The sequence below is a fragment of the Malus sylvestris genome, chromosome 6 (genome assembly GCF_916048215.2).
Source record: "Malus sylvestris chromosome 6, drMalSylv7.2, whole genome shotgun sequence".
In the NCBI taxonomy this organism is placed as follows: Eukaryota; Viridiplantae; Streptophyta; class Magnoliopsida; order Rosales; family Rosaceae; genus Malus; species Malus sylvestris.
In genome coordinates, this window is record NC_062265.1 from 31,873,976 (window position 1) to 31,884,793 (window position 10,818).

General features: G+C 38.2%; 1 protein-coding gene across 1 annotated transcript; it reads right to left on the minus strand.

The window, feature by feature from the left end:
• Positions 1-1,619: 1,619 nt before the first annotated feature.
• Positions 1,620-5,616, minus strand: LOC126626313 (plant intracellular Ras-group-related LRR protein 7-like). The gene is made up of 10 exons (XM_050295602.1): positions 5,279-5,616; positions 4,600-4,669; positions 4,333-4,379; positions 3,619-3,727; positions 3,405-3,490; positions 3,088-3,178; positions 2,829-2,914; positions 2,658-2,744; positions 2,432-2,569; positions 1,620-1,955 (listed from the first exon to the last, which is right to left on the minus strand). The coding sequence occupies exons 1-9, from the start codon at positions 5,375-5,377 to the stop codon at positions 2,459-2,461; spliced, it is 786 nt and encodes a 261-aa protein (XP_050151559.1). The 5' UTR covers positions 5,378-5,616; the 3' UTR covers positions 1,620-1,955; positions 2,432-2,458.
• Positions 5,617-10,818: the final 5,202 nt, after the last annotated feature.

Below are 10,818 nucleotides of genomic sequence, written 5' to 3' on the forward strand. Positions count from 1 at the left end.
TATTAATAGGTCTGGATGATCCTGATCTCCTGCTCAAGAAAGGATCCAATTCCTTTTTATTTGTTGCTTTTCAGCTCACTAAGCAAGGGGTCTACTGGTTTAGTTTAGTGCAGAGTATTTAATTGCTGCGCTGCATATTCCCTCCTTATCCAAGGCCATGTGGGTTATGGAATCAAAGATTAGCTCATATATTAAGACATAAGAAATATTAAGGAGATTCTCAAAATTAGAATTCTGTGTACCTCATATTTTTGGCACGAGAATTGTGCCAATATTATAAAATATTGTGTCAAAAATATGAGATGACGGAAAGTCTATGGAGAATTTCCTTAGCATTTCTCACAAGTTATAATATTTTTAAATAGTGAGTGTATTCGCAGCGATAATCGACGAGATAGTTTTTTAGTTCATAAGATGGTCTTGGCCAGTAAGTAAAATTTATAACCAGCTTTCATTGCCTTTTGTCGAAATTCAAATAATATTAAAGATGAACTGAAATGTTTACATCAAATGCCAGAGTGTTAAACAGCTATTTTGGTTCAAAACAAACCCACATATGAGAACCCCCCACACGCGTGGCATACAAAGCCACTTGATGCGCAACCCCATTACAAACACGAAGAGTAGATAGAAACTCTATTGAACTCAATTGTTGTCGAATATAGTTCATATCCCATAGGATACCTTCCAGAGCTGCCTTCCGGGCCAAAACCCCAGCATGCATTTCCACCAAAACCTTCGAGTCCGTGTCTAACTGAACCAACTCGAGTCCCAACTCCACACAAGCCATCAATCCCAACTCGAATCCCATAGGTTTGGGATTTTGATTTGATTAATTGTGGATTTCTTGTTACCATTCTCTCAAATGTTTTCATATTGGATTGGGTTCAGAAATGAAAATACGTTTAAATATTAAGTTGACGAATGTGCAAACGTCACTCGTTAAATTTACATGAGAGAAAAAAATTTCAACAAAGATGAGGTGAAATTGTAGTTATTAACGATTTATTTTAGATACACATGTCAAGTTGGTCTAGCAGCACACGGTCTTTATTTTGTTTGAGAATGTTTAAAGTTTGACTCACATGGATATTAAGATGATCATAGTGAATTTGATATTCGGTCAACTTGGACAAATAACAGGTGATGCTGAAATTTGGGAGCTTTAGTTTGGTCTACAGCTTGCAGCAAACAAAAGTATTTAAAGCCTTTGTGTTGAGATGGACTCGGCTATAGTGGTTAATTTAATTAACAATGTAACTAATACCAACTTTCATTCTCTTGCTAACATCATTGATCAGTGCAGAAAATTATGGTACGCCTAGCGGATTGAGAGTTGGTTGATGTCAACCGGGAGAAGAACTTTGCGATGGACAACCTTGCTAATTGGAGTTATAATATGAATCTTAAGTACCATTATTTTGAGAATTCACCTGAATAAATTGGAACTCATTTATTTGATGGTATGATCGAAGTCTCTAGGACTCAAACTGTTATGTCAAATAATAAATCCGTAATGTAGAATATCATTATATTACAACAACAACAACAACAAAACCTTTTCCCACTAAGTGGAGTCGGCTATATTAATATCGTTATATTAAAAAAAGAAAAATAGATTGGATTCAATGTTCTCATTATATTCACTTTCCCCATGTTGTATCAACAGATGAAACATTTTACAGTTCAAATGTGTAGATGTAATCAAACCCTTTCATATACAAGTTTGCCAAAGTCTGGCAAGTACTAAAGAAAACAGCACCAAAGTGTACAATCCAACAGAAACGAGTTTGGATACGTTTTATTTTGTATCTGACAAGACTGATCACAAAAAACAAGGGCGTCCCAACGATGGCCATCCGAAGCTACAAGAACGCTCATACGAATTTACAGCAGCGAAGAAACCACCCCTCATTTGCATTTGAATGGCTTTGGCTCTCGTTAGAATCTGTCATCTGATCCGTTACAAAAACAAGTTAAATGCAAGACGTTATAAGCTAGAAGAAATATGTCGAATGGACATGCTATTATAAGCGAAAAACTACACGAAAAGAGGTCTTGAAGTTAGGGAAGTCGAAGACTACAGACGTGCAAATCTCATTTCTCAGCACGTAACTATCAATTTGTTTTAAGATAGCACCAGATACTTAGCTTTTCCAGTCGACTAGTCATACTGATAGCTATCACATGAACAACACGACGAGGACAGTAAAAGCTTAATGTGTATGGGGGAACGGTGAACAATTTAGCTTGAATAAGCTTATTTTGTTTGAAAAATATCAAAATTTATTTAAAATATCAGCATAGTAGGCAAAACCAGAGGAGCAGTAATGAGAGGGCCACAACCAAGAATCGGAATTCGTCCAACAACTCCTATCTTTGTGCTAGTACAGATACTAGAACTCAAATGAGATTTTAGTGCAGAACTTACCGTTTCAGGAATGTCAATGCCATACTCTCAAAGATCGATACCCTCATCAAGGCCTTTGGAACTGATCATCACATTTGAGTCAATTTGTTTGTCGAACTTCTTCTTCCTTCTCGCTTCAAACTCTTGAAATCCTTCCATCTAGATTTTTATCAAGGGGTAAACGTTCAAATATATTGCGGGAAAAAAGGGATAGAAGTAAAACACTACGTAGGAAAATGTGGCATACCTGCTGAAACTGATCCATGGAAATAGGGTTTCCATGGAGGGAAATATTCTGCAGCGCTTTACAGTCTTTCAACAGATTAGTGGGTATCTGTCAAACAAGGAGTACTCCAATTTGTCATTCTTTATGTAGTTAAGTAAGTAAAAAGAAACTTGTGAGTAGTAAAAACTATACCTTTTTCACATTATTATTGTCCAAGCAAAACGACTTTACGTGGATAAGGTTGCAGACTGACTCAGGAAGTTCGTCTATTGAATTATCTGAAACGCAACCCAGAATCATGAAGCTGTCAGTGGTAAATCAAAGAATTACGACCATAGAACCACATAGAGTAGGAAACAATCAACCTATTTAGATTGAACCAAAAAAAAAAAAAAAAAAAAAACATACAACAGACATCAATTAGCTGACTAACGCAACAATTTAAACATACCATCAGCTTGTAATTCTTCCAGAGAGAAGCAACTTCCAATGGATTCCGGAAGAGACTTTAACTTGTTCTTCGATACATTTAAAAGCTTTAACTGCATCAAATAATCCATTATTAGATCCTGGATTTTCACAAGGAATGCTAAATATTTGATATTCAAAAAATGTAAAAGTGAAATTCAGATTCTCATTAATGCATTTTCCAATGTTTTGGCAAATTCCAAACGTATAAAACGGATATTGATAATTAACTCGGACATAAAATTCCTAAAGCAGGAACAGCAAAACAGAAAAGCAGGTGGAAAATGCCAATGCACTTACATTCCGCAAGCTTCCAATAGTCGCAGGCAAAGACTCTAATGAATTTCCGGAGATGGATAACTGCTCAAGTCTGACCAACTGTCCCACTAGAAATAGGAAACATAGATCTTGTTAGTTAGACATCCCATGGTTAAGTCTTTGAAAGAAACAATGGTCCCATGCAGTTGAAGAAACAATGGTCCCATACATTATCTTTCTTAGAGAAGAGAATTACATTCATCAGGCAAGGTAGTAACTCGATTTCCATCAAATGCCATAACTTTTAGGGACTCTAGTTTTGCCAAATTTATCGGTAGTCGGTCAATGAGGTTATGAGCTAATATCTGAAAAAATAGAGCAATCAAATTCAACTGTCAATTGATCATCCAAACGTATGAAAGAATAATTGTACACTCTTGTATCAACAAATTGCCTTATGTAGAGATTACTTAATTCATGCGAACTATTTTAGCTGTGTGTTTATGAAAATAAAATAGGAAGACTTGGAAAGAGACTCTAAGAAAAGACTTGGATCTAATGGAAGACATGGCACAAAATCGAGCGCAGTAGCGTTCTAAGATTCATATAGCCGACCCCACTTAGTGGGATAAGGCTTTCTTCTTGTTGTTTATAAAAATAAAATAAAAACTTTTGAATCGAATACTATTTCTTGTTCATATATTTTGAACCGAATACTCTTATGCAATTCATTGTCAGATTTAGAAAGAACTGAATCCCATCCAACAGTCCACTCATGATTACAACCTTCAATAAGAGGACCACCATTTCATTACAAAAATTGTGCCACTATTTATTTATCCTTTTTTGTTCAACAGAGCTGGCAAACGTCAAAGTCTTAAAAACGTTATGTATGACAAATTGCTTGTAGATCATGAATTTAGAAATGAGAAAAATAGTACATGTACAAAAGACAAGTACATAATCTTACCAGTTTCTGCAGGTTTACTAATTTGCTGATATCCATAGGAATTTCAACTGCATGCAGAAAACCAGAAGTAAACTACTAGATGTTTATGCTTAAGTTCTAAAAATATCGAAACCTTGAACACCAAGCCATGAAAAAACCTTTATCTTTAATGTTAACTCATTGAAGCTTTTTGTTAAAGAAGGTTAAGTGGAAATCAGATGCCTTCCAACAATTAAACTGCATTGTTAAATTGGTGAATAATATGCCTCACAGAGAATAGAACATTACCTATTTTATTGTTTGTTAGATCAATAGTACGTATGGACCTGTCCATGTCGAGAACTTCAGCTGGAAATGTCTGTTCCAGAGAAAGTAACCAATCAATACATAGCATCGAACACAAGCACACACATGAAATGAGGCAAAGCACCAGCTTCGTAGTGCTTTGTGTTTATCTAAAATGCGTAGATGGAACCCGAAACTAGGTGTTTATGCACGACACAGAATATATCACAATGTCAAACAACTGGTATCACTCGCTAAACCAAAAGACTAAAGAGAGCTTGAACCGAATACACCACCAACAATAATTGAAAACATCTCCATACAAACTCAAAGCTCTCTTTCGACTTCAATTAAAATTCGAACCAGAACACATCCAAAACATCTCAATCAACAGCACCCTTAAAAAAAGATTTGAACTTTATCGCGATGCGATTCTCGTAGTTAATTTGTAATCACAAACCACACAGGGAAAATGTAAATTATCAGCAGCTACCAAATGAAACAACTTCATCAAAACTAATCAATTTATTCCACCCACCTCCCCAATATTTCACACCCAATTATTCAACTCCACACCAATCATCCAAAAAATAACCAAATTTTCAATCAACCACCCTAATAAATACAATCAATACACACAGATATATAGGCGTTGGGAGACAGAGATTGAGAGAGAAATTGCCTTCAGTTTGGAGTCGCGGAGGCCAACAATGCCGGTGGATCGCCACCGGGCGGCCCTGCTCGCTTTCGAATCCGCGTTTTTGCTGGTAGCGCAACCCATCTCGTCGCCACCAAATTGATCTCACAAAATTTCCAAACAAAAAGCAATAAAATTCGAAAAAAAAAAATATTTATTTATTTCTTTATATATACGTATGTATATAAATTCTCTGAATTTTCCTCTGCGCGGAGAATCTCGTCCCTGAAATTTCAGAGGGTAGTGAGAGAAATGAGATTTGTGCAGAGAGGTTTAGGTGGGGGTCAAGCTCGAAGCTATGGAGACCAAGAAGACGAAGCAGTCCAGTCGTCGTTTTCAACGACTACTTCGTCCTTTTTCTGGGTCCGGAAAACCGCGTCTTTTTCCCACATGGCTTACGCTGATTGGGGGTTCGATTGGTTTGTGTGGTTTCTACTGCAGGGGATCGGGACTTTTGCTCTTTGGAATGTTTGGCGCTTTTGGGGCGGACTTCGCGCGAGTTTTTTGAACGGACGTTGGATCGGACTTTTTAGATCAAACGAATTTGGAGTTCTGGGCTTTGGATATCGGATTGGGCTTGGAGTTTTAAAAAAATTTAGAATTTTTATCACAAATAGTCTCTGAAATTGACTCACCCCATCAAGATTACCATTGAAATTGAAAATTCATCAATGTAGTCACTGAAAATAGGCGTTAGAAATCAATATGGTATTTCCGTCACAATTACGTTAAAAATTATGTTATATGTTGATGTGACACATAATTACGTTTCATAAGTCTAATTAAATATTGCCATGTGGATTAAAAATATTTCAATAATAAAAATTAAATTTATTTTTGAATAATTAAAAACTAAAAAAAATCAATTAAAAAAAAGAAGGTGATAGTCTTGGAACTCTTCCACCTCCAGACAGGAAAAGGAGCCAAAGCCCGATTCCAATTCCATTGAAAGGTTATCCATGATGTTTACTCTTTTCTAACATTCTCCTTACTAAACCTATTTGTGGATTCGTCCTACCCCTTCCTTTTTCAAGATTAACGTTGATGCTAGCTCGTCCAAGGTGTCACATTTGGGTATTGTAGGGGTGGTAGTGAGGGCGGAGGGTTGCCTCTGCGGAAGCTTTGGCGTTACTGCGTGGTTATGTTAACCTTCATGAATTAGTCAATATATCTTTCTATAATCTTTCTATACAATGCAAGAACTAGAGAGAGAGAGTAGAGATAGAGAGAGAAGGAGTTTCTGTAGAATATCTTTCTTATTAATCAAGTAAACTAACAACCTTGCCTTATATAGGCAGTTACAACACTAGTACGAACTAACTAATACAACAAGATTGTGACAAGTGTCACAATCATGAACCATTGAATGTATATTCTAACATCCCCCCGCAAGCTCATGCTTTGAGGAACCAAGCATGAGATTGAGACAATGAGTGCGAAACAAAGGACCACTTAAACCTTTAGTCAAAATATCAGCAAACTGTTCTTGAGATGAAACAAATTGCACTGTCAACTGTTTCTTGGCTACCCGTTCGCGAACAAAGTGGACATCAATTTCAATATGCTTAGTCTTCTGATGTTGTACAGGATTAAAGGACAGAGCAATGGCAGACAAGTTATCACAGAAAAGAACCGGAGGTATAGTCATGGGAAGATGCAGAAATGCAAGGAGTTGCTGAATCCAATCCAGTTCGGCAGAAGTGGAAGAAAGAGCTCGATATTCTGCTTCAGTAGATGATCTAGACACGGTTTGTTATTTCTTGGAGGACCAAGAGATGGGATTGGAACCTAAAAACACAACCAACCCCGTAGTGGACCGTCTGTCATTGGGATCACCTGCCCAATCGGCATCACTAAATGCCTTGAGGTGAAGATCTCCACGAGAATAAGTAACCCCCACAGTCATAGTACCTTTTAAGTACCTGAGAATGCGTTTGACAGCAGTATAATGAGCTACCATAGGCTGCTGCATAAATTGGCATACCTGATGCACTGAAAATGCAATGTCAGGCCGGGTGAATGTGAGATACTGCAAAGCTCCCACAATACTTCTATAAACAGCAGGTTGAGCATAAGGATCACCATCATCTTTGAGAAGTCGACTATAAGGAAGGCATGGTGTGTCACAGGCCTTGGCTTCAAGCATGTCAGTCTTGACTAACAAATCATGAATATATTTAGTTTGGGACAGAAACAAGCCACTGGGAGTCTTGGAAATCTGAATGCCCAAGAAAAAATGTAAGGGTCCGAGATCTTTGATATCGAACTCAGCAGTCAAAGCACGGATAACCTGTGAGATTGAAGATGTAGCATTCCCAGTGATGATTATATCATCCACATAAAGCAGAAGGATCACAACTGAATTGCCAACATGTTTGACAAACAAAGAAGAATCTGCATATGTAGTAACAAATCCTAATGTAGGCAAAAACTTTGTAAATCGATCATTCCAGGCTCTAGGAGCTTGCTTCAAGCCATAGAGGGATTTATGAAGTTTGCATACTAAATGAGGAGTAATAGGATCTTGAAAACCAGGTGGTTGGGTCATATAAACATCTTCTTCCAAAAACCCATGTAAGAATGCGTTTTTAACATCCAATTGTCTAAGATCCCAACCAAAGTTTGCAGCAAGAGCAAGTACTAATCTCACAGTAGTGGGTTTAACCACAGGGCTAAAAGTCTCACCATAATCCAAACCAGGTTCTTGACTAAACCCCTTTGCTACCAAACGAGCTTTATGTCGAGCAATAGATCCATCAGAGTGTCGTTTGATTTTGAAGATCCACTTGCAGCCAACAAGATTCTTAGTAGATGGCAAAGAAACTAGAGTCCAAGTACCCTGAGCTTTGAGAGCATCCAATTCTTCTTGCATGGCCTTGAACCATATAGGACTTTTAAGAGCCGACTTATAAGTGCTTGGTTCAATTTGAGACAAATCAATCCCCTCAGAATCTTGAACAAGTGCTAGGAGAGCCTTCTTCTTAAAAATACCACTTTTGCTACGAGTTTGCATTGGATGCAAATTGATTGGAGGAATATCCAGAACAGGTTGCAGAGAATCAGGATGAAATTCAGTGGTGTCAGGACATATTATAGTATTTGAACCAGGAACCACAGGGAGCTGAGAGGAGAATGCAGGTGTACTAGTAATGGACTGCGGATGAGGTGAAGAAGCAGGAGGATTAGCCGGGATATGAGAAGAGACTGGTGAGGGAGACACAATAACATTGTTTGTATTGACCACGGCAATGGGAAGGGAAGAGGAAGAAATAACTGATGAATTAGAGTTAGGAAGAGTGGAATGTGCCAATAAGTCTCCATAAGGAAACTGGTGTTCATCAAACAAAACATGCCGAGAAATGTAAATCCGGTGCTTAGGCACATCATAACACACATACCCCTTATACGAAGAAGCATAGCCTAGAAAAACACATCTGGTGGTTTTGGGTTGAAGTTTGGTGCTGTTGAATGGTTTTAACAAAGGGAAACATGCACACCCAAATATTCGAAGATGTGATAATAATGGAACACTGCCAAATAAAATTTCAAATGGGGACCTGTGTTGAAGAATAGCAGTTGGCATCCTATTAATAAGATAGGTAGCAGTTTGACAAGCATAAGACCAAAATTGATGTGGCAGTTTAGCAGTTTGCAATAATGTCACAGTGGTTTCTATAATATGCCTATGTTTGCGTTCAGCTAACCCATTTTGTTCAGGTGTGTATGGACAGGACTTATGATGAACAATACCTTTGGTCCGCAAGAAAAATTGAAGCCTATGACTCATAAACTCTCCCCCCCCCATCACTTTGCAAAATCTTAATCTGTGTAGAGAACTGAGTAGAGACAAACGAATAGAATGTAAGAAAGGTAGAGTACACATCAGATTTGTTTATCAATGGAAAAAGCCAACAATGTCTGCTATATTCATCAATGAAGATTACATAATATTTGTAACCATCAACAGAAACACAAGGTGCAGGACCCCATAAGTCACTGTGCACAATTTCAAAAGGCTGAACAGACTTATTGACATGAATTGGAAAAGGTAATTTGCTGAATTTGCCTTCAAGACAATGATGACACAAAACAGAGGACTTAGAAGAAGTACTATGGATATTGGCTTTATTTAACATAAGAGAAACCACATGGTTGGTTGGATGACCTAACCTATGGTGCCAAAGCTGAGATTTAACAAGCTGTCCCAGAAAAGCTTTTGCAGGTAGAGGACCGTGTGAAGTGCCGGAGTTGAGATAGGACAGGGAATGAATAGGATAAAGTCCATTACTACACAACCCTTTGTAGAGAATCCTCCCTGTGGCCTTGTCCTGAATCCAAAAACAAAATGCATCAAAGATTAGCCAACAATTATTATCAAGGCAGATCTTATGTACTGACAATAAATTTTGTGTTAGCTTAGGAACATATAACACAGAATTTAATTTGATTGGTTGTGCTGGAGTATGAATGATAGAATTCCCAATATGTGAGACTTGTAAACCTTCACCATTGGCAGTGTGTATGGTCTCATTGGTCGGATAAGGGGAGGCCAGGGATAAGTTGCTCATGTCAGCCGTCATATGATTGGTTGCTCCTGAATCAGTCAGCCAAACCTGTGGAGGTGCAGAAGGAGTGGCAGTTTGAGGTGTAGAATTGAACATAGTGTGCATAGCATGCATTGGAGATTGCTGTAGCTGAGGGGTATGTTGCTGTGGAAACCCTTGATATGAATACTGAGAAGAAGGAGACAGCATGTGATGGTTAGGAGGGGCAGATGGAAACCCAGATGAATGTGATACCCGAGGAGAACCAATGTAATTAGGTCCCTTATCATTGTAGAAACAAAACCAAGTCAAATGATTTGTTTTCCCACAAATTTGACAGCCATGCCGGTCAGGAGGCTTGGCATCACAAAATGGAGCAGTGTGACCACCACTGTTACATAACTGACAGGTAAGAAACGAAGGTGTGGATGAAGGCCCCATGGAAGATATAGGAGAGTGACCAAGAATACCGGATGCATGAGAAGATGAAACAGGCGCTGGACCTGAGTACACAGGTCTGGGATTGAAGAATCTGTGTCCCTGATACTTGCCTTTGCCCTTATTTTTATGCCCATTGAACACCTTGTAACCGCCAGAGGCAAATTGGGATTGACCATGAGTATTGCTAAACAACTGTGACGAGGATGATGCATTTTTAGACTGAGAATTAGCAACCATAGCAGTCATAAAGGGTGCAGCCGAATGATTCTCAACAATGACTTCTTCAGCAAGTAACTGTGCCCTAAAATCTTTCAAGGAAATGACACTTTCACGACCTCGGATGACACAACGAAAGGTATTGTATTCAGAGGGCAAGCCATTAAGAGCTAATATTACAATATCCTCATCCTGAAAGAACACTCCAGCAGCTGACAAATAATCCCTAGCTTCTTTAATTCGTTGGAGATAAACAGAAATGGAATCAGACCCCTTTTTAATTGTCTGCAAGTTCGACTTCATCTGAAAGATACTTGTTTTGGA

What these genes read in the sequence shown, in the direction of transcription:
- LOC126626313 (XM_050295602.1), bottom strand. Translation starts at nt 5,377, where the DNA reads ATGGGTTGCGCTACCAGCAAAAACGCGGATTCGAAAGCGAGCAGGGCC. An exon ending in TAGTAAACCTGCAGAAACTG is followed by an intron (nt 3,728 to 4,332) that starts GTAAGATTATGT and finishes CTATTTTTTCAG; the next exon opens with ATATTAGCTCATAACCTCAT. An exon ending in TACTACCTTGCCTGATGAAT is followed by an intron (nt 3,491 to 3,618) that starts GTAATTCTCTTC and finishes TCCTATTTCTAG; the next exon opens with TGGGACAGTTGGTCAGACTT.